Source organism: Panthera pardus, unplaced genomic scaffold, assembly GCF_024362965.1.
Source record: "Panthera pardus isolate Hobbes unplaced genomic scaffold, ASM2436296v1 HiC_scaffold_26, whole genome shotgun sequence".
Lineage (NCBI taxonomy): Eukaryota > Metazoa > Chordata > Mammalia > Carnivora > Felidae > Panthera > Panthera pardus.
In genome coordinates, this window is record NW_026526832.1 from 34,328,172 (window position 1) to 34,351,402 (window position 23,231).

General features: G+C 51.6%; 1 protein-coding gene and 1 non-coding gene across 6 annotated transcripts in view; both read right to left on the reverse strand.

Annotated features, from left to right (window-relative positions):
• Positions 1-221: 221 nt before the first annotated feature.
• The window catches only part of ASAP2 (ArfGAP with SH3 domain, ankyrin repeat and PH domain 2), a 173,967-nt gene continuing 150,957 nt past the window's right edge, over positions 222-23,231 (reverse strand). For 2 of the 5 annotated variants that reach the window (XM_053891168.1, XM_053891164.1), the window contains 11 exons: positions 22,964-23,049; positions 21,330-21,445; positions 20,196-20,263; positions 18,850-18,963; positions 16,088-16,340; positions 13,308-13,442; positions 11,830-12,001; positions 5,524-5,573; positions 4,997-5,088; positions 4,447-4,569; positions 222-2,802 (listed from right to left, as the gene is read on the reverse strand). In XM_053891168.1, coding sequence (XP_053747143.1) covers positions 2,728-2,802; positions 4,447-4,569; positions 4,997-5,088; positions 5,524-5,573; positions 11,830-12,001; positions 13,308-13,442; positions 16,088-16,340; positions 18,850-18,963; positions 20,196-20,263; positions 21,330-21,445; positions 22,964-23,049 — 1,284 coding nt within the window. In that variant the 3' untranslated portion in view covers positions 222-2,727. The remainder of the gene's footprint in view (positions 2,803-4,446; positions 4,570-4,996; positions 5,089-5,523; positions 5,574-11,829; positions 12,002-13,307; positions 13,443-16,087; positions 16,341-18,849; positions 18,964-20,195; positions 20,264-21,329; positions 21,446-22,963; positions 23,050-23,231) is intronic. The other 3 variants (XM_053891165.1, XM_053891167.1, XM_053891166.1) reach the window with 3 other exon arrangements.
• LOC128773713 (U6 spliceosomal RNA) lies at positions 15,313-15,419 on the reverse strand. Its single transcript, XR_008418149.1, has one exon. It is a non-coding gene; the product is annotated as a U6 spliceosomal RNA (small nuclear RNA).

A 23,231-nucleotide genomic window follows, 5' to 3' on the forward strand; every position in this document is an offset into this window, starting at 1 on the left:
CCCGGGGCGGCACGTGGGCCCCCCGCTGGCTGGGAGCGCCGGTCACCTGGTCTGGAACAGCGACGCAGCGCTGCCAGCTCACGACACAAAAAGTAAGACCGTGAAGGTGCACCGTCAGGAGGACGTGCTCGGAAACCAAAGCATCGACCTCGGCGTTCCCAGACCAGAGATCACCGCGCGTGTTAAACAGCACAGAAAGAATCTCATGTACAGGAGGCTGGTGGGTTTTTCTAAAGGACCTTTTTAATATGCAATGCTTAAAGGATTAAAAACATTAAAAATAACACTATGTCCATTTACAGGTGTTTTATTTTTTTCCAGTCAAATGACTAGTTCGCGGGAAGAGCCAACTTACTGAACATGCTCTAATTATAAATCACTGCATTAAGGACAACGAAAATAAGAATCGATTTAGGTTATACAATATATACAGTTGCGCTGCAACCAGATCAGAGCGATCAAGCGAATGAACGGAGTATCATTGTCTCGAGTAGCGTTCCGAGCTGCAGGCCACACCATCCACCCCTCAGCAGACCACGCGGGAGCTGGGAGTCTGTGCACGTGTGGGGCCTCATCCCTCGAAGTCGCGTCTGATGGAAAACGGCACACGACATGCCAGCGTCCCGCAGCTACGTTCGTGAGGCGTCAACTTCAAATATAAATAGATATCTACAATGTTTTCCTTTCTCTCAGGTTGTTTTTTGATTTGCAAAGAGCAAAGAACTAGGAAAGGATGTTAGCAGGGAAGGTACTAGAATTTCTCCTCTGGCAAGAGTAATGTTAACGACTGCACAATAGCACCACCAAATTGCCGAGTGGAAAAAATATTTCCTAGATATTTCTGTACCAGTGAACCTGATAGATTAGTTTGGGACTGGTGTCTGAATGTCAGTGAGAATCAACTTTAATTCCTTATAAAGCTGGCACCAAGTAGTCAAAAGGCTGATTATAAGACACGAATGCAAAAGGACTGTGTTAAAATATACATAAGAAGTGCACTGTGCAAAATATACCTGTTTACTTTCTTAAATCTATGAGGGAAGTAACCAAATGAAGGGTTCAAACGACAGAAATGAGCAATTAGTGAAAATACATGTAGTGCTTTAAAAACAAAACAAAACCAAAAAAAAAAAAAACAACCAAAAACACCGAAAACCCAACCAAATTTAATTACAGATCTAACATTTTTACCCGGAACTTTGAAAGGCAAAAAGCAGTTGCCACACCACATCATAAAACATTCCAGTTTGTTCTGTTTTCCTTTATAAAAACAATAAAAAGTAGAATGCAATTAATAATTAAAAAAAAAAAAAAAGCTCTGCACTTACAAGAGTCTTGCCTAATAAAGACAGGCTGCTCCGATCAAATGTACCATCGTAACCGTGCGATGAAAACATCGCCGCCTCGCTTTCCAAGCCTAGACCTAAGCTTATCCCTTCACTTCTGGTCAAGATCCGAGTGGGCATTATAGGCCTATATATTTTCAGAGAGTACCACGATGTCCAATATTCCTATCACGAATCTTATACTCACAATTACTAAAAAGAGGTATGATAATCAAGTTCGTTAAACTCATGAATTTTGGTTTGTCATACACAACCTAATCCCCCCACCCCCAGTAAGAATGACGTGATGGATTTTAGCAGTGACAGTGGGACGTCTGTTCAGGAGTATTACCCGGGACCTACAAATTTCGGATATGCTCTTGATTACAAATGGACAGATTCAATTTCAAGACAGCATAACTACCATTCCTGTTGGTACAGTATATAAATACAAGCCACTAAATTGAGTAAACATTCTTGGGGAGCCGGAGAGGGAAGGCAGTGGTACACTCAACAGGAAACAGCAAGTGTGTGTGAACACAGTGGGGTCTGCGCCACGGTACTCGAGCTGGGTGACGGAGGAGGGTCAAGAAGGCAAGTTCCAAGACACCTAAAGCGTATCGACTAGTTTAAAGAACTGTTTTGCAATCCATCATCCTTAGTTTTCAACCAAATTCAGGAAATGCAGTTTTCTCTAACGTGGAACTGAATTAACCGCTATGACCGTATGCCGTAATAAACCATGGGTAGTTTGGTTAAGCAGGATTGTTCACAACAGGCTACACGCACATGCAGAATACACTGATAGTTGCAACCTCACAGATGAGGGCTGGAAAGTACAACGCTAAGGTGTAAATTTCCAAGTTGCTTTAGCTAAGCCTTGGGTGGGTTTCAAAGGAACTCTTTAAAGGTTTCTTTAAAAAAAAAAAAAAAAAAAAAGTCTTTAAAGGTGAACTGATAGCATTTTTTCTAGACAGTCCAGGACTGGGCTACTTCTAAAGCAAGTTTACCAACCTAAGACAACTGTAGTAACTGACCCTAGAAGCAGGCCAAGGAAAGCTGAAGAATTTCTAATCCTCAAACTTTTAGGTTCAGCTAAATCTGTAGATTGAGGGTCTCGATTATGTAGTTAAAATGACTTCTCAGTTCACCTTTTAGGAAATTCAGTTTTTCCTAATAAAAGTATGGCAGTATTTCATGAAAACCACAAATTATAAAAACAATTCATTTATACACATAAAGTTGCCTTTGAGTTTGTAAAACAGAAGAGCGGTGTTAGAGAAAGTGGGCTACCGTACAATACATTTCATGAAACGGGTCATTCTGGCAAGAGTTTTGGTACCAATAACAAAACAGGAACATAACGAGCGTTAAAAGAAGTGTTTTTTTGTTCAGTAGCAATTCAGTCAGCAATAAAGTGCACAAATGATACAGGAAATGCTCCTTTGCGACTGGGATCTCCGTCAATGTGGCCAATCTGAAATGAACAAAAGTTCCGGCGGTTATAAAAATTCTCAATGTTGGAACCTTCGAAGGACATTATATAGCATTTGGAGAAAAAAAAGGGAAGATTTGTTCAGAAGAATTTCTTCTGAGAAAGAATTACCTGGGTCAGACATCTAAACTGTTTTTCCTTTTTTCTTTCACTCATGTTTCAAATATAGTTGACCCTTAACATGGGGTGGGGGGTGGTTAGAAGTGCCACAGCCATCCCCCTCCAAGCTGAAAATCCACCTATGACTTCCGACTCCCCCAAATCTTTGCTATTAGTAAACCTGTTGACCAGAAGCCTTCCAGATAACATACATGGTAAGTTAACATGTATTTTCAATATGACAGGTGTCATATACTGTGTTCTTACAATAGAGCTAGAGAGAAAAAATGTTAAGAAAATCATAAGGAGTAAAGAATACATTCAAGTGCTTGCTATACTGCATTTACATATAAAAACTCCCCACGTAAGTGGACCCACGCAGTTCACACCCACGTTGTTCAAGGGTCAACTGCGGGGTATGCCGGCTGCGTAAGCAAGACTATTACGGGCGGGCCAGGTGTCGGCCCAGAAGCACAGTCCCCAGGGCCCCGGCGTTCTTGGGGGGCAGGCAGGACGGCTGACTACTGCCCCCAATTGCCTTTATGTTTTGTTTTGTTTTTTTAAGGAAGAAACGGAGTGTCAGAAGTTTGTGCGTTACAAAGTCCCAGAAAGTGGCAAACGTGTGGTTGGTTCTATTTAAATGTAGTCAAGCATTTACCGAAGGCTGCGACAGATTCACTTATTTTCACTCTGGGTAAATTATAGAAGTTCTACACCAAGTAAGATCTCAACAAGGCAAATTATGGAGATAAGTAAAAGTCTAAAAGAAAATCGCCCTAATACAACTGATGAGACTTGGGTGAGAGTATGGGCAGCATTTCCTTCTTTATACCTTTCTGTATTTTCCACAGGTTCTGAAATGAACAGGTATTTTCCAGAGGGCTCAGCCTACTGTCCGGCTGGGGCCCCACCCTCGTGCCGGGTTGGACACGAGTGTGAAAGCGCTGGGGGCAGTCGGGAGGGAGTCAGTTCAGGTCCCCACGCTGCGGGCGCAGGCCGGCCACACAGCAGCAGCTCAGGAACAGAGGCTTTGCGACACGGGCAAGCTGCCCAGCGTCCCTGAGTCTGTGGAGCGCGGGGTCTGGTCTCTCAGGGTCACCAGGCGAACCGCCACACTCCTGCTGTTCCTGCTCCCACCTGGATGTCACCACTCCTTTCAGGACCCAGACGGACACCCAGGGGCTCTGCCCCCACGCCGGCTTCTTACACACCTCCCCAACAGACCCCCAGTGTGGGGGAGGATCGGACCGGCTCTAAACTCACGGCCTCATTTCAGGCCCTCGAGTGAACTCTGGGAACTGCAGCCCCAGTGCCCGCCCACCCTCACGTGGGAAAACCCACCCGGGGGGAAAGTGGGCCCGCTCAGAAGTGGGTGTACACGGGAGAGACGGGTGGGGGGCAGATGGGCCTGAGGGCTGAGGATGCACCGGCAGAGGGCCTCGCCTGCGAGCAGACCTCTCGTGCCAGGTGGGCCGGGACTCACCTCCGCCCTCCCAGCCACATCCCGGGCCCAGACCCCCGACTCACCCACCACTCTTGGTCCTCCTCCCCATCCACGATGATCACATCCCCCTCGGAGAACGTCAGCTCGTCTGGGTTGTCGGCCACACAGTTATAGAGAGCTTTGACCCGCTTGGGCTTTAACTTGGTCTGGACGGAGGAGCGGGAGGGTCAGAGGTTAGTGTGGCAGGGAGGCGTCAGCTCCTGGGGTGGAGGGTGGGGCTGCTTCGTTTCTAATTAGTCCCAGGGCTCCCGACCCAGCAGGCCCGGGAGCCCACGGGTGTCAGGGCGGGAAGGTCCGTGTGGCTCAGGGGCAGGGGGACCTTCTACCAGGCTCGCAGGACAGGGAAGCAACCCCAGCTGAGTGCAGAGAACTGGGGGTGAGGCAGCCCGGTGCCTGTGCCGGAGGAGCCGAGCCCTGCGACTGCGGATCGGGGGTCGTGTCCCGTCCAGATTCAGGAAGAAGCCTCCCCTCCGCCCCGCCGGGGGAAGAGGGCGAGACTGGTTTCCTCGGAGACTCTCCCGCTCACTGCTGGCCAGAGCAAAGAGGCAGGAAAGGAGGGGCCCTTCCACTTACGGTCTGTGACTTCCTGGGCATGGGGGCTGGGGGTTGGAGGACCGCGCTGTTGGACAGAGGACCCAGAGCTTCTGTTCCAGAGAGATCCACTGCTTGAGGGCCAAAATGAATCAACTTCACAATATGCCCTCAGTGGTGACCAGCGAGTTACAAACAATATAAATGCCACAGCGTCATGTCTGAAAGGCAGCTTTCCTGAGATTTTCTCATCTACAGAGTGAAAAGTCCCCTAAAGGCCCAAGAACCACGTGACTTCCATCAGTCTCTGTAAAGCGTGCGGCGCACATGAGTGTCACAGAGCCGGACAAAGGCCGCCAGCTCCTCTGCAGATTTCTAGATCCCTGCTGGGGCTCCCTGCCCTGCCCCCATCAGAAGGGGCCAGACACAGGACACAGCAGACAGCAGCCCTGTCTGTGAGAGGCAGGGTGGCTGCTGGGGCCCGACACAGGGTTGAGCACGGCTGGAAATGCCTCCCGCTTTGCCCCCACGGACCACGCAGCAGTGAACCCCATAAACGAAATCATTACCAGGTCCTCTCGGCTGGCCTTTGTTGATCAGTGGGATCGACTTGTCAGCCCTAAAAGAAGGAGAAGGTAGATTTATTGACGTCTGAGGCCCCACAGCACGTCAGCTGTCCCCACCCCACACCGCTTCATAAAGGAACCTTCTGTGTCGTCTCAGAAGGAAGGTGAAGAAACATGGCACTGATTTTACACCTATTTTCAAGGAACTCAAAAGGTCTAACGTGTGAAGGCCCCACTCATCTGACCCGTCTCGTCATTTGATTTCCGTCAATGTCAAGACAGAAATCACCATGCTGGGGGTGCCTGGGTGGCTCAGTCGGTTGAGTGTTTGACTCTTTGATTTTCGCTCAGATCATGATCCCAGGGTCGTGGGATCGAGCCCCATGTCGGGCTCAGCGCTGAGTGTGGAGCCTGCTTGAGCTTCTCTCCGTCTCCCTCTGCCCCTCTCTCCCACTCGCACTCACTCTCTCTCTCAAAAAAAAAAAAAAAAAAAAAAAAGAAATCATCATGCTGACCCCCTTTGCCTTTCATCACTCCCAACTACAAAATGCCTACGGGAAAGGCCTGAGCCTCTAAGACACCAGTCAGCAAACCTTCTTGCTAAAGGGCCTGACAGTTGAGGCTCTGTGGGTTACAAAGTCCATCAGGACTACCCAGTGCTGCCACCACAGCACGAGAGCAGCCACGGATGATGCACAAAGGAGCGTGGCTATGTGCCGAACGCTTTATTTATGGGCACTGGAATCTGAATTTTATAGAATCTTCATGTATCAGGGTGCCTGAGTGGCTCAGTCAGTTAAGCATCCAACTCGATTTTGGCTCAGGTCACGATCTCACGGTTGTGGGATCGAGCCCCGCGTCGGGCTCTGGGCTGACAATGCAGAGCCTGCTTGGGATTCTCTCTCTGCCCCTTTCCTGAGCTCTCTTTCTCTCAAACTTAAAAAAAGAAAATCTTCATGTATCATGAATAGACTTCTTTTGGTTGTTTTCAACCATTTGAAAAAAAAGAAAACCACCTTAGCTTGTGGGCCATACAAAAACAGGCACGGGGCTGATCAGGCGTGCAGGAGTAGTTTGCCAACCGCTGCTCAAAGAGAGCAAAGGTGGGGTGCCTGGGTGGCGCAGTTGGTTAAGCGTCCGACTTCAGCCAGGTCACGATCTCGCGGTCCGTGAGTTCGAGCCCCGCGTCAGGCTCTGGGCTGATGGCTCGGAGCCTGGAGCCTGTTTCCGATTCTGTGTCTCCCTCTCTCTCTGCCCCTCCCCCGTTCATGCTCTGTCTCTCTCTGTCCCAAAAATAAATAAAAAACGTTGAAAAAAAATTTAAAAAAAAAAAGAGAGCAAAGGTAAAAACCCAGATTTATACCCAGGATAAGACTGGGGGGGTGGGTGCTTCCTTACGAAGAGGCCACAGCGGTGTATTCTTTTCAAACGGAACTCCCTCGGGCAGTGATGACAGGCTTCCCTCCATCCAAAGGGGTCTTGGAGACACCCCAGCATCACCCGCTCTGCTCCCTCCCCACCTCTGCTTCTGGTCACACGAGATGAGAGAAAAGGATTCCACGGAGCAGGTAAAACCAGGTAAGACTACACTAACATACCCAGCAACCCCAGCTCAGACTCTCCTGCGAACCAAGGAAGCAGGGAGGCCTCAGAGCCCCCAGAAAGACCGTGCCCAGGACCCTGCATTAGCGACCAATACACCCCATTCTCAGAACCGCCGGGTGACGGCTGGCAGCCGACTGGTGCTCATCTAGAAGTTCAACACGGGATTCGGTGTCTCAAAGAACAGCTCAGAAAGAGCAAGTATGCAGGAGCTACAGGGCAAGAGGGGGGCAAACAGAAGCGGGCACAGACCCTAATGCAGAGAAGCTCGGCCTGTGGCCACTGAGGGTAGGCGTGAGAGTGTATTCCCCACCACATAACTCGGTAACTCATGAGACTGCATATGTGCTGCCTGGAATAGGAAGGCAAGGATGTTCACATTCTAGTTTAGGAAGAGATCTTACAAGGCAGCGTTAAAGAAGTTCTGAGAGGCTTCTGGTTAAAAAAGTAGGTCTGAGGGGTGCCTGGGTGGCTCAGTCGGTTAAGTGTCTGACTTCGGCTCAGGTCATGATCTCGAAGTTCCTGAGTTTGAGTTTGAGCACTGGACTCCACATTCTCACTCGGTCCTTTCTCTCTGCCCCTCCCCTGCTTGTGCCTTCTCTCTCAAAATAAATAAACTTAAAAAAAAAAAAAAAAGACTGAAATACATTTACTTCCACTTTCTCTCAAGGAAAACAATTAGAAAAAACTTGAGGGGCGCCTGGGAGGCTCAGTCAGTTGGGCGTCCGACTTCGTCTCAGGTCATGATCTCACGGTCTGTGAGTTCGAGCCCCACGTCGGGCTCTGTGCTGACAGCTCAGAGCCTGGAACCTGTTTCGGATTCTGTGTCTCCCTCTCTCTCTGCTCCTCCCCTGCTCATGCTCTGTCTCTCTCTGTCTCAAAAAGAAATAAAAACATTTAAAAAAATTTAAAAAAAAGAAAGAAAAAACTTGAACCAGGCGTGCGTGGGTGGCTCAGTCGGTGAAGCGTCTGACTCTTGATCTCAGCTCAGGTTGTGACAGCAGTTTGTGAGATCAAGCCCTGAGTTGGGCTCCAAACTGAGCATGGAACCTGCTTAAGAGTCTCTCTCTCCCTCTCTGAGAAAGAAAAGAAAAAAGAGACAAGAAAAGAAAAGAAAAGAAAAGAAAAGAAAAGAAAAGAAAAGAAAAGAAAAGAGAAAGAGCAAGAGAAAGAAAGAAAGAAAGAAAGAAAGAAAGAAAGAAAGGAAGGGAAAAAGAAAGACAGACAGAAAGAAAGGGAACAAGCTTAAACCAACAAGACAAAGAGAACTGAAGAGGAAACATTTTGGAAGTGGCCACAGGAGGGAAGAATCCTAACCACGTCAGCTCATCTGAGGAGGGAGAACCCTCACGCAGTAAGGAAGCCCTGAAGGACCCCCATCTGTGCACAAGCCCCCAAGGCTTATGAGCCCGTGGGAGGGGGCATAAGGCATGGCAATAAACACAAGGATTGGCTCAAAATCTGCTCAAGGAGCTACTGAATCCCCGGATTCCCAGACCAACCCTGAGCAACTACCCTACCTCAACCCATTGAAGACCAGAAGCTTCTATTCTCAGAGAGGGGAGAATAGAGGGTATCTGAACTTGGGGGTACCAGTGTGATTGTTGGGGGCATCTTTACAAAAAGGGGGACTAAGTAAAAACTGCCGAGTGAGACCCTCCACAGCGAAGTCCACACTGGACTCTGCACATGAGGGTGCAGTTTGCAATCAGGTTTTTTCAAATGTTTAGAGAGAGAGAGAGAGAGAGAGAGAGAGAGAATGAGAATCCCAAGCAGGCTCCGAACGGTCAGCGCAGAGCCTGATGTGGGACTTGATCCCACAAACCATGAGATCATGACCTGAGATGAAATCAAGAGTCGTAGGCTTGACCGACGGAGCCACCCAGGGAGCCCTGCAGTTGGTTTTAATGCCTCAGCTGCAGTGGCAACTTTTGGGCAGAAAACACCAGATCTATGAGGAAAAGCCCCTAACATAACAGAAACGAAAACAAAGACAATGGACAGGGAAGAAACAAACTATGCAGAAAAGCAAAAGCTAAACTAAACAACTCCCCCTCCATCCCTATAACCATCATTAATAATCTGAGACAAGAGAAAATGATTTCATGAAACAAAAAGGATACTACTAACTTGAAAATTATATGACGGCCGAAACAAAAAAATTCAATGAAAGAACTGGAAGATGACATGAAGGAAATCTCCCAGAAGGCAGACTTAAAAAGCAAGCAAGCAATGCAGAAATGGAAGCGACAGGTGGCAGAGAGCGGTCCCTCCACGGAGCAGAGCTGCACTTCCAGCCCCGGCCTCCAGGTGGAGCCATGGGACTGGCTCTGGTCAAAGGCACCCTTCGCGGGTCTCTTCCTCAGGAAATAACCCTAGGAACAGGGTTCAGAAGTAGAAAGGGTCTGGGTCTCTGACTCGCCCCTTGGGGCTGCTGCACAAGCAAGAATATGGGCGCTCAATTTTGTGTAAGAAGTCAACTTCCAGCTGTTAAAACAGGGAGATTCAGGGGCAGGCTGACAGAGCTATCAGCTTACCCGAATGAAAAAGAAAAGACGATACATGTAGAGGAAAAGCCAACGGAGTCTGACATGTGAGTAACACGAATTACATTACAAGCAAGAACAGAGGGGCACCTGGGTGGCTTGGTCAGTTAAGTGTCCGACTTCAGCTCAGGTCACGGTCTCACGGTTCATGAGTCTGAGCCCTGCGTCGGGCTCTCTACTGTCAGTACAGAGCCGGCTTCAGATCCTCTGTCCCCCTCTTTCTCTGCCTCTCCCCCGCTTGCGTTCTCTCCCTCTCTCTCAAAAGTAAACATAAATAAAAATAAATAAATAAACAAAAGAACAGAGAAAACAGAAATTAAGACACTAAAAAAAAAAAAAAATCAATGAAATTTCTCAGAACTGAAGGAGGTAGTTTATATCCTGAAAGGCTCCATCATCTACCTGGTGGCAGGGATGAAAAAAGGCCCATCCTGGGGAGTCGGAGCCTCGGCAGGGACAGGAGGCCTGAGGGGTGCGCCTGAGTGGGACGGAGGAGGGTGCTTGGCGGGGCAGTGAGAGCCCCAGCAGGGTGAAGATGGTCTCCATGTGAGGCCCCAGATCTCAGCAGGGAGAGGAGGAGGTGGAGGCAGAGACGGGAGACTGGCTTCATGGGGGTACTGATCGTCAACGTAGAAGCCAGATTTCTCATCACCGGAAAAGGGAGTAAGGAGCCCAGAAAAGGAGATTAGAATAGACCCTGTGGTGCTTTGAGAACACTGCCCCCAAACCCTTTCCTGAGAGCTGGAGTCTACACCACCCTGTGCTACCATCCCCACGCCAACCCTGAGTCTGGGATCTGCCACTGTTTGACCAGTGACACATGACAGAAGTGACAACCTGCCATTTTCCAGGGCTGGGCCTGTCTCTTGGGACTTGTTCTTGGGCCCAGTCGCCATGATTCGAGGAAGCCCTCGCCACATGCAGAGGCCACATACGTGCAAGCTTTCTAGCCAACGGCCCCAGCTGATAGCCAGCATCAACCACCAGACGTGTGGGCTGGAGAGATGACACGAGCCTCAGCCCGTGAGTCACTCTCTGTGTTGGACCATCCCTGGCCTTGAGTCTTCCCAGCTAGGGCTTCAGATATTGTGGAGACCAGATAAGCTAACTTCACGATGCTGATCCAAATTCCTGACAGAGTCTGGTAGCAGAGTACAATGGTTGTGTCCCACGTCAGTAAGTCTTGGTGTGGTTTGTTACTACAACTGAAATGGGAGATAGTGTGAACTCATGGATTTTGACCAGAAATAGAAACACAGAGATAAATGTGTTTATAAATACAGATACGCACAGATATACACCTACGTACGTACATGTGTGTGTCCCCAGTTCTGACCACTCAGAAGGCCTGCCTGGGAGCAAGGATACCCCAAGAGCAATGAGCACACACAGTATTCGGACCTTGGCTTCTAAGTATCACTGCCGCTAAAAGAAAACCATCTTTCACTATAAGGATCCAGCTGGAAACCATGAACTGGATCCCTCTGTGGAAAAGGACAAACCTTTGGGTAAGTGGCAAACCCGGTATGGGTTTTAAGAACTGGAAGGTACTAATGTGTCTATGTTAACTTTCTTTTTTAAAGATTTTATTTTTAAGTAATCTCTACACCCAACATGGGGCTCGAACTCACAACCCCGAGATCAAGAGTCGCACGCTCTACTGTCTGAGCCAACCAGGTGCCCCACTGTGTTAGCTTTCTGATCGTGCTGGTTGTAGTGTGCTTATGCAGGAGAACATCCTCGTCTGTAGGAAATATATGCCCACATTGCAGAGGATGCATACGAGTAAGATAACCTTGCGAGCAACAAACTGAAGCTACAGGCCCAGCATCTCGAGGAACTTCGTTCCCCCAAATCCAGTGCCTGTGCTACACAGAAACCTACACTCGTCATGTGGATAGAAGACATACGTTTGTATGAAAATTTTTAGCTTAATAATGTTGATAAATTATTTTTAAGACGCTTAAGCCTGATGAATTCATCAGGTGACACCGGTACTCAAACGTTAGAGTAGAAATTTCAAATGTCTGCACGGAAATTTCAGGATTGGGATTGGGGCCCCAAGGATTGGGGCCACTGCCGCTTGGAAGCTCCTTGAACGCAAGAAGCCAGGATGGCAGTTTGGCCAGGCCCTGCGGGCCACATGGAGACAGGCGGTTACCCGGGAGCAGGCCTCTTCTGCGGGAGGCGGCTGGGCGGCTGGGGTGGCAGGGGCGGGGGCGGGGCTTTGCTCAGCGGGATCCCAGGCTGGGCAGACTTGCTCGGCTGGCCCAAGGCTTCGATCACACTGGGCGTTTTTGCTACCGGAGGGGGCGGCGTGGGAGCCAGGGGATCTGTGGAAAGAAAAGGAGAGCCACACAGATTGTCAGACTTCCTCACGTCCCCAGCCTTCTCACCCAAGGCTCCTCTGATAAGGGCTTCCTTTTCTCTATGGTGATTTCATAAGAACAAAAGCCTCTTTTCATTGCAGGTTTTTATTAAGCAGTATTGGCAGGGAGTCCTTCCGAGCCTCAAGTCAGGGTTAAAATGCCTCTATGAGCCTGTACCTTCCCCGTTGGAAGTCCCTGTGGGGACGCCACCACAGTTTTGTGCTGTCCACCCTGAGACCTGGAGAGACAGCAGGGGGGAGGCTCAAGTCTGGGGCCGGGCCTTCCTGGGCCAATCCTCTTTCTGCCTCAGCCGCCCCTGTGGGCCCTGCACATTTCACCAGGCTTCCAGCAGGTCACTGTGAGACCGCCCTAAAGTGCTCACTCTGTGAAGACTCCACAGTCTGTGCGGAGGGCAGGGCAAAGACTTGGGAGGCTGAGGATCAGAGAGGTGACGTGCTTTCCCCTAAGGTCAGAAAGCTGGTGAGACGGGCAGTTGGGCCTCGAGCCCTTGGCTCCTCTCCCCGCTTTCCCCTCTCGGACAAACACTAGTGCTGTCCCCAAATATCCAGGGTCCTCGCTGAGGCAGTTAACTGTCCTCAGGACAGGACGGGGACACCCAAGGAGCCTTCCAGTGCCACCAGTGCACGTGCACATGGCACTTTACTGCAGCTGGGGTTCGGTTTCTCCTGCCTTAGCTTAAAAACTGCAGGGGAAAACCTGGGGGAAGTCCGTGCTCCCAGTGTGGGCCCCGAGGTGCCAGGACCCCTCCCCCTGCCAGCCCAGCAGAGCAGGGACGAGACAGGCTCAGGGCCTGCATCCAGGGCTTGCCTCACTGCTCCAGGAAAGATGTTCCTCTTCTCCAGCCCCCTCCCCTAGGTCCCGGGACTTTCACCTACATGTTGACATTGAAGAAAAACACATGCCAGATTATATCCAAATGACTGTGCCCAAATATTGAGAACCGCCAAGTGGCCAAAGGAAATGAAGCCCCGGGCTCATGCGTGACAGGAGGAAATGTTGCTGAAATGCTCGGGAAGACAGAGGAGGAGAGTGTGCGAGCACCCCCCTGGCATGGGGTGCGGGACAGACAGGAGCCTGCAGCTGGGGAGGGCGGCCGGAGGGGCCAGGGCTGGGAACACAGTGCTGGGCTCCCGGCAGTGGCTTGCGGGCGTGCAGCGTCGCAGCTGTCCCCTCGCGGCTGCCGAAAGCACCCCCCAGCCATCCAGATCGAAAAGCCCACTGGCAAGAAAGGAAAAAGGAAAAAACGTACTGGTAGATGTCACGCGAAGAGGGGGCAGCGGTGGATGGACAGCTGGCGGATCTGACGAAGATCGCTGCCTGCTTACACCGTCCACACTTACAGAGTTTGTCTTCCACAGGGCGTTAGCGGAGGAGGCTGGCTGAACTGCACACGCACGCACATGCACACGCACGCACATGCACACGCAGGCATGCACACACACACACACGAATGCACGCACAGGCACAGAACAAAAACAGAAACAGAACACTGCATTATTGATCCTCTCTCTCAGAAAAACGATAAATATGACCCTTCTAGAATAGCATTAAGACCACCAATAGAATGTTGATTTTTTTTTTTTTTTTTTTTTAATTCTTGTCTCTGGTATCTGGAGGATGGACACTGCTACACACAGTGGTGCTTCTGGGAAACTTATCAGCTGGTTTTCACAATCTTACGGATTTTCTTTCTCCAATATGAATACCATTTGAGGAGGGAAATGAGTAACCAAAATGACATATGTCCTGAGCATTGCACTCCAGCCTGTAGAACATCTGCTGGCCTCTACCCATCCATCAAGTCCTCCCCTGGGTGCACGCACAGGGGAGCACCTGTCCTCGGACCGCATGGAGAGAAGGGTACAAATTAGAGACAGGTGAGGGCTCCCCACCTCCTGCAAACATTTCTGGCTAGAAGTCAGGTGACACCAAGGAGGCTCGGCTGACATACCAGGGAGACGGCACCTGCCCAGGTCACAGTCCCTCCTCTGCCCCACAAAGCTCTGCACACAGGGGGGGGGCCCTGTGTCTGAGGCTGTGCATGACCCACAAAGTGGGGCCCCGGGCTTGGGGTGGAAAACAGGCACCCCCACGCAGGGCATTTCTGCGGTGGACGAGGTCCGTCCCCAGGTAGGGCATGCAACGTTGGCTCCCTTTTCCGTCTGTCATGTGGGCACCAGGGTGCACTAGACTGAGAACCAGGGGGCCCTTTGGGGGGTCATAGGGATGAAGTGCCAGTATACCATCAAAGGAGAACATGAAGCTAACCACAGGAATAGCCAGAAAAAGGAACTATGAAAAACCCCAAAGCCTCTAAGACTTTAGGAGAGCAAAAAATAAAGATGAACAGTTTTTTATTCCTTTTGCATGACCACAGAGCAAAATAGTCTTTCCTCCAATGACACACAAAGTCAGTAAAAGCCACTAATGGGGTGGAAGGGACCAAATCATTGCAGCTGCAGCCTTGCACAGTGAATACATGTACACAGGGCGTGGGAGGAGGCTGGGCAGACAGGAGGCCCCACAAGGACCCGACCATGGCGGGTTGCCCTGGGCCCCTCCTGGCCAGTGCAAGAAGCCTGACCTTGCGGCCTCTCTCCTGCTCAGGAATTGCCCCAACAAGCCCAGGGGTGTGGGCACGAGGGGGGCACAGGCTCTGTGGGGGAGGGCAAGTGGGCTGCTTCTGGGGCCTGCCTGGGCAGCACCCGCTCTCCTCTCGGGGGTCTGCTCCAGTGACCTAGACGACAGGCCCCTCAGCCTTCTCTGGGCCTCCCTGAGAGCTGGGGACAGGGCCATGGTGGGGGTGGCCTCGACCCAGGTGCTGGCAGCTGCTATCCTCGCTCCCCTGCCAGGGCTACAACCCTCACTCACGTCCCCTCCCGGAGAGCAGCTGTTGCACAAATGCCACGTGGACCGGCAGCAGCCTCCAGCGGGGCGGGGACATCACACCCTCCTTCTCGTGGGAAGCCCTCCGGAGGCCACCGGCCGCGTCGGGCAGCCCCAGCCCACAGCTATGCCGGCTGCTTGCTGGACCGGCCTTCAAGGAGCAGAATGGCCAGCTGGCCGTCAGTCCTGGGAAAATTACCTAACTTTTGGGGGCCTCAGTTTGCATTTTTTTTTTAATGTTTTAAAATCTTTTTATTTTCTAAAATTTTTATTTATTTTTATTTTACTTTTTTGAGTTACATCCAAGTTAGTTACCATACAGTGCAACAATGATTTCACGAGTAGATTCCTTATGCCCCTTACTTGTTAAAAATAAGGAACGCTTCATGACTTTGCGTGTCATCCTGGCACAGGGGCCGTGCTAATCTTCTCCGTATCATTCCAGTTTTAGTGTGTGTGCTGCCGAAGCGAGCACCTCAGTTTCCATTTTAATAAAACTAAAAACCAGCATCTGGGAAGTCCAACTCATTGCGTTGTGACAGAACAACTAACGTCAAGCACGGCAAGCTCTGGCACTTAAGGCACCGGCAGGACCCACGGGGATCATTTTGCATTTTTACAATTAGGTTGCGCACCGTTCCCCAAATCAGCATCTTTGTATCCTTCATTTCATGGGGCTGGCAGAGATAGAAGGTACCAGGCATCACAAGCTGGCTGCAGGCAGGCGGGGGGCGGGGGGGGGGGGGCAGTGGAGGGATGATGACACAGGACAGAACTAAGGCAGAGGGAGGGGTGGTGAGCGGTAAAAGCAGACAGAAAAGAACAGAAAGGAGGTCTGCGGGAAGGTCTCACAGGACCAGCGTCACGAGCTGAGCCACCCGCCTCAGGCTGCCCTGGTGGAGTCTGTGCGCACTGCCAGTGACACAAATGCCACACCTCTGCCCAGAACAAGGACAGAGTCAGAGGCTCCACCACCATCCGGCATCCTAAGACCGGAGAGCTCCTTGAGGAGGTCAACACCATGACCATAGGACACAAAACCCCACATGTCATCGAGCAGGGGGCAAAGCAACCAGAAACTTCCCAAAGCGAAAACCAAACAACGCCCTTCGTGCGCCGGCGGGAGCTACGACGGTTCAGTACCTTTGGCAACGTTCCGCGGGGGCAGTGGGGGGGCGCTGGCCGTGCTGGGGGCCGCGGGCTGGGAGGGCGGCGGGCTGCCACTGAGGATGGCTCCGTACGTCTCGTTCTGCAAGATGCTGGGCACAAAGCCCCTCTGCTTGTCCTTGGCCAGGCTGGCGGCATCTCTGGCCAAAGACGCGGCATTCGACTGCAGCTGGCTGGACCCCAGCTGGTAGAAGCTGACGGGCCGGTCTTCTCGCCGACTGGGACTGGGCTGCAGAGGGCGAAATGCACACACGCTGACCCCCTGGTCACAGCGCCCAGGCTACTCGTGCACACCACTGCTACTTGGGCCCGGTGCCTTTTTGGCTCTCAGCCATTACGTGAGAGCTGCAAGACTTTAAGAGTTACTCTCACCATGTGTCTTAACAGACACACACACACACACACACACACACACACACAGCCATGATTTATAATTTACACATCTCCATTCTGTGAAGGATTTAAAACACGGGCGATTTCATCCTTATTAGCCAGAGCTAATTTAAGCTAGATCTGCATTTTCATTGCATTTCCCCTTCGTACACATGCTTTCCATTGAGGACCCAGCTACACTCAATCCCCAACAGCTACGTGGCAAATTCGGGGGAGGTCAATGTTTCTTCCAGTATGAATGCACCTCTTGAGATTCCTCTAACTCAGGGTCAGCAGACCACGGCCTGGGGGCCACCACCTGCTTTATAAATAAAGTTTATTAGAACACAGCCATGCCTAGTCATTTACAAATTGCAGTTGCTTTCAAGCCACCCTGCCAGAGCTGAGTAGGCGCAGAAAAGATGGTGACAGTTCAGGCCCAAAGGCCTGAATATTTACTACCCGGCCCTTTTGGTTTGCTAACCCTAGCTCCGTCTGAAGGTCATGTGCATGGAATCACGACTTGGGTGACTCAGATCTAATTCATTTTAAACGTCAGCTTCATTGTAACAGCTATGATCTTCAGCAACTATCTTAACCTGGCTGACCCTGTTTCTCCTCTGTTCAATGGGTAGAACTTTGCTTCTCTAGCACAGTGCCAGCTTAGCAGTTAAACTGCTGGCTGATATACCCCACTTCCCCTCACAGGACCACCTGCCCAGTCAAGGCTCTGGCCAACCCAGTGGCCCAAACTCAGCTCAGCTATGCAGAACTCGATGGCTAGTGGTCTTCACACATATTTTGAATTCAACAAAGCCCATGGCTATATGAACTACACCCACCTCTGCTGGAAACAGGGAGTGGGTAGATGAGTGTTAGCACTTGCTGTCAGACTTCTGTTTGGACCATGGGACCTGCCGTGTCCTGCTCACGCAAGAATGGGATATGTGTGCTCACTCTGGGGCCGATGCATCCAATCTTTTTTTAAGGTGGGTAAGTGTAACATTAGTCAGCTCTCCTTACTTTGATACCGTTTTATACCTAACTCAGTGGAGAAGTTTCTTATTTGAAGACATAGCAAGCAGGTATGTTAACGGCTCCATGAACGAGGAAAGTCAAGGAAATTTCGGAAATGGCGTATATACATGTAATCAGACAGGCTCAATGCACATCAGAATATTCAATACGAAATTTTACGTGGAGGACACCTGGGTGGCTCAGTCGGTTAAGTGTCCGACGTCAGCTCAGGTCATGATCTCAGGTTTGTGAGTTTGAGCCTTGCATCAGACGGGCTCTCTGGGGTCAGTACAGAGCCTGCTTCAGATCCTCTGTCCCTCCCCTCTCTGTCCCTCCCCCACTTGTGTGCTCGCTGTCTCTCAAAAATAAAGAAAACATTTTTTTTTTAAAAAAAGGAAAGTTCAGGGGCGCCTGGGTGGCTTGGTCAGTTAAGCATCCGACTTCGGGACTTCGGCTCAGGTCATGATCTCACGGCCCGTGAGTTCGAGCCCCGCGTCGGGCTCTGTGCTGACCGCTCAGAGCCTGCAGCCTGTTTCAGATTCTGTGTCTCCCTCTGTCTCTGCCCCTCCCCTGTTCATGCTCTGTCTCTCTCTGTCTCAAAAATAAATAAATGTTGAAAAAAAATTAAAAAAAATAAGAAATAAAAAAAGGGAAGTTTACATGGCATTTTCCACTAATTTCACAGCAGCTAGGAGTGTGGGCTCTGGAGTCCGCCTGCTGGAGTCTGACTCAGCTCTGAGACCTGTGTGAAGGTGGTAGGTACCCTGCCAGGAGCCCTCCAAGTGTGCAAGACAGCGTGCCATGAGCAGGGAGCTGGACTCAGAGGCAAGTGCCCTCAGTCTGGCCCCAAGCTGGTCTCTAAATACTAAGCTTCACTGTGGCCGAGTCAACTTCTCTTGACTCTCAAAGCTTCCGTGACCCCATCGAATAGAGGAAAAAGTTGGACCCACAGTTCTAAAGGTCATTTAATGATTCTAGTTAAGGTTTTAACGGCTGATGAGTGGACATGACCCGCGACACTGGGGGCCCCTGGCTCTTTATCACATGCACAGTGCAAGGACTTCCTCTAAAACCCACTAGACTCCATGGCCCCCCCATTTCTTTCCCTCAGATCAAACGGTGGGCAGCTAATGATGACGACACAAGGAATGTTCCCTTGTTCCTAAGAGCTGGGAGACAGGTGGCAGCTGTGGGAAGGGTGAAACCAAAAACCTACTGAGATCAACGGAGGCAAAAAGCAAACTCCACTTCTACAAAACAGCTCTGTGCACAGATTAGAAGCCAGGATCCACCCCGCTCGCCACAAAGCTCACGACGACACCCCTGGCGTCCCTCGGCCGGGCACTGACCTGCAGTTTCTCGTCCACGTCGTCATCGCTCTCATCCAGGTCTTCGTGGAGCAGCCGCCACTCATACTCGACGTGGACGTGGGAATTGAACCTCCCAGATAAGGCCTGGGTCAGCTGAGAGGACAAAGGGCCGTCAGTGACACTGCACGCGAGGCGAGCAGCCCTGGGTGGCACGGGGTGGGGGAGGCAGAGACCCCAGGGTGAGGCCGGCTGAAACTCCCCTCCCTATTTCACAGAGGACCTTGAAACGCAAACCTCGTAACTGCCCTTTCGTGTTCTGTAAACGGTACAGGGCGGTGGGCAGACAAGGGCTATTCGAGGTCTCAAGGACGGCCCGTAGGTGCTGACAACCACACACAGGAGCCAACTCAACAGAGAACGGACGTTTCCACTGTTAACCCAACCGTTCTTGACCAGCACTAAAGATGATGCCCCAAAGAAAAGGATGTGAATGACTATTTTCACAATACTCTCGGGGAACAGGTAGCTAGTTCCATTTTAGATACACGGGAGAGAAGCAAATCCCTTTCTTAGCACGTTAGCCCTTAATTTCCTCCAGAGCCAGAGAGTAGCTGTGTGACCTTGGGCAAGTTACTTAACCCTTCTGTGTCTGTTTCCTCACCTGTAAAATAGGGATAACAGAAGAAACCGTGTCATGGGTGGCTATCAAGATTGAACGAGTTAGGGGATATCAACTACTTAGAATAGCACCTGGTACTCATCCCACACTTCCGTAACATTTACAACGAATAGCTCTCTTTACCGAGCACTGGTTGAGCTTCCGAGTGCAACACTAATTCCCACAACAACCTTGTGAACTGGTAGAGCGGACTCCACTTCACAAACAAGGAAACAGCGAGACAGTTGGCATTGGTGCGGCCTTCCCGAGTCATGGTGGTGGAGCCCTACCGCCTGAGCCCACGGGCTCTGCCCCCTAGCTGCACTGTCACTGCCTGATCTAGAACAGGACAGGAAACGATGGTGCAGAACCATCTGGAAGATTCGGGGTTGGGGAACAGAGTAAGAACACCAGCTCTGGATGCTGCTGTGAAGGGACGAGCCGGTGGCTTCCCGACTCCAGGGATGAGCCAAAGCCACGGTGGCCCCCGGATCTCTGCTCCTGTTGCCCCAGATTAACGCCAGGACCACCATCAACATGTCCAACCAGCAAATGCCCGCTGGCGTTCTAAGTGTCATTACGAGGGGGTGGCCACCTCCTCTTGAAAGACCCCCCGGTGTGCCTTCTCCTGGCTATCCCCTCTAGGGTCCACACTTCGCAGAGGGCAGGGCCCCTTCCTGGCCCAGGAAGGGCCCCCTGGCCACGTCCACACCGGGTGGAGACTCACCAGCTCCTCACAGTGCTCGTGCCGGAGGCGTCTGGCGATGTCCAGTGGCGTCTCCCCCGACTCGTTAGCTAAAAGGCAGGGCGACAAAGGGAGGCATTATGACAAAAACAAGCGAAGGCCGGATTATCAGGAGGCAGTTAAAAGAGGTACAGAGAAGCAGCACTCAATCGAAGTGAGCACGATTAACGAATCCCACGGTTGAGTCTGGGGCAGGGGCGGAACTGGTCTCGTAACCGTACAGACCTGCGGTGGAACACGGTCGGGAGACGTCAGGAGACCGTTTGAGTTGGCCATGGGCACAGAACGGCACTCCTCAGCAGTCTGCAAACCCGAAACCGTGCATTTTCTTCTAAATAAGCCTCTGCCAACAAGGTTTGATTAATAATAAGAAAAAAAAAAAAGCCAACTCAGAGACACCTGGGAAGCTCAGTTAAGCATCCGACTCTAAATTTCGGCTCAGGTTATGATCTCACGGTTGTGGGATACAGCCCCGTGTCAGTCGCGTCAGGCTCAATGCTGGGCAAGGAACCTGCTTCCAAATCTCTCTCTCTCCCTCTACCCACCCCCCCAAAAAATAGAAAAAAAAAAAAAAAGAAACTTGACTCAAGAAGGTGTGTGCCTTCTTTGTGTTCTCTTTGCTCTCTGTTCCACAGTTCTTCCAAATCACTTCCTCCCAACACAGTCACCACCGCCTGCCTTCGGATGGCTGCCAGCGTGTCAGGGTCCCACGCGGGAGGGAGAAATGAAGGCCCAACAGATCAGGGTCCCTCGTGGAGGAGACTCGGTGCCACGAGTGGCAGTGAACAGTGTCTCTTCACTGCCCCGTAAGTAAATTTTCCACCCCGGGGCCAGGAAGAGACTAAGCCTGATGCTGGGTGGGGGTTCTGAACAGGAGGGCAAGACGCCCCAGAGCTTGTTCAAATTCACGTCCGCGTGAGTGTTGTCTGTGGGGCTTGAGCTCTGCTTCTCATAACCTATAAAATACCTGCCGAAGGTGGGAGGTCTACGTATCGGAGGGAGGGCGACTGCTGACAAATACGGGACGCGGCAGCCGTGTGGGGCACGCGGGGAGAGGCCCCCCGCCTTCAGAAGGCAGGGCCCGCACACGGGGCCGGGCCGGCGCCACCCGCTCACCTGTCTCGATGGAGGCCTTCCCCCGCAGGAGCAGCTTCAGGCACTCGGCGTTGTCCGTCAGGCAGCAATAGTGCAGGGCGGTGCTGCCCTTCCCTGTCTGCTTATCCAGGTTCCCACTGGCCAAGAACGGGGACAGAAGAGAAAGAGCAATGAGGGGAAGGCCAGGGGGCCTGGCAGGTGAGCAGGGGAAGAGTCAAGCAACACCAGACAGTAGGGGATTTCTCCGAATCCCCCTCCACGGTGGGGGCACAGGGCAGCACCCCCGCTCGTGGGGGTGAGGCAGCCGTGGCGGAAGGCCACCAGGGAGCCAGCAACAATGGCAGAGAAGGCCAGAAAGGGAGAGAGGCACCCCAAAAGGCACCGTGCTCCCCAGACGTGGGACAAGCCACTCAACCCCCTGGTGGGCGAAGCCCTGAAACGTGGCTGTCATCATGAGGAGGAGGGACAGTGGGGCTTTGTGGCCCCGGGAAGGACAGATGGGGACGGTCACCAGGAGGAGACATCCACTGCTCTTCTCAGGACAGAACCTGCTACACTGTGAAAATAAGCTTCATCTTCTGACCTCTCCCCTCTTCCTGCTGCCCCCCTTCCATTCTGGAAGAAAGGAAACCAGGATTTCCCTTCTCACGCTCCAAGAATCTGCACTGGGAGAGGATGACGTCACTGAGCTGTTTCATCCAGGGTCCGCGGAACCGCTGTCGCGCGCTAGGCGCTGGGCGGGCATTCGGGCTCCATCAGCGGGCGGCTTCCACTGAGTCCAGCAAACTGCTGACCGGCCCCCAGCCGCTCTGCCTCTGGCTGCCTCTGGCTACTTCTTCACTCTCTCCCCCAGCAACAGCAGGGAAAGGCAGAAATGCTGAATATGACCTTGCCATTGCACTGTGGAATTTTCCACTCCGTTTGGAGCCGTGTCAGCGGCCTGTGACCAGCATCTCCCGCAACACACGCCCCAAACCACGATCAGGGAGTCAAGATACACCTTAACGGGTGTTTGTGGCTGGCTGGCTGCCGCCAGGCAGGTGATAAACCAGAGTAGGGTGGGACGCACCAAGCAGCAGGACTATGCAGTGCACACACACGTGCACGTGCACACACACACACACACACACACACGCGCGCAGCGCGCTGCGCGCGCACGCGCAGGTTCTTTAAAGGCTACTTCTAATGAAGATATAGAAACAACTTTTCAAACCAGACAAAATGCCCACAACCCGGTGTTGCAGTTTACAATCTCAGCTTAGGCGGGTGGCTCAGGTATGGATCCCTGTGTCCCTGTGACCTCTCCCCACTGCTCTAGGGTACCCCACCTGGGTCTTATGGGACACTCACAAGGGACGTGAGTGTGGGGATGGCCCTGTGCACACAGGCGGTTGTGGGGGCCACGGACAGCCTGCCTTCCGGAGCCCAGAATTCAGATGTATCGATCTGAGATCTGCTGAGTCCCAGACGCCAGAAGCTGGATCTTGCAGATATCCCACGAAGGGTCTCTGTCTTCACGTCCTAGGGTCTCTCAGGACTGGCCCCTGATGGCTCACTTCCTGTCCCACAGCCACATAATGAGGCAGGAACCTGATCCTTCCTCAGAAACACCAAGGAACAAAATCAAACGCCTCCCCTAAGTTTAGAACACCTACCTGTTCTGGACTAAAAAGTCTACGATGTGGAGAGAAGTCCGGTCCACCGATCTGACTGCAAGATGCAGGGCAGTTTCATCTGGCTCCTGAAGACCAAAGAGAAACATTCCAGAATTCCAAGGGGAGCGTTCAGTTTTGTGTTCAATGTGAGCAAAACTGTGTCTCTCTCTTCCAAAAGCCTTTTATTCTTTCTTTCAAAATGCTTCTAAGACATATGGTGTCTCTCTAGTCTCCAGAGCAAACTCTGCTCTTGGGACCATTTCGAGAC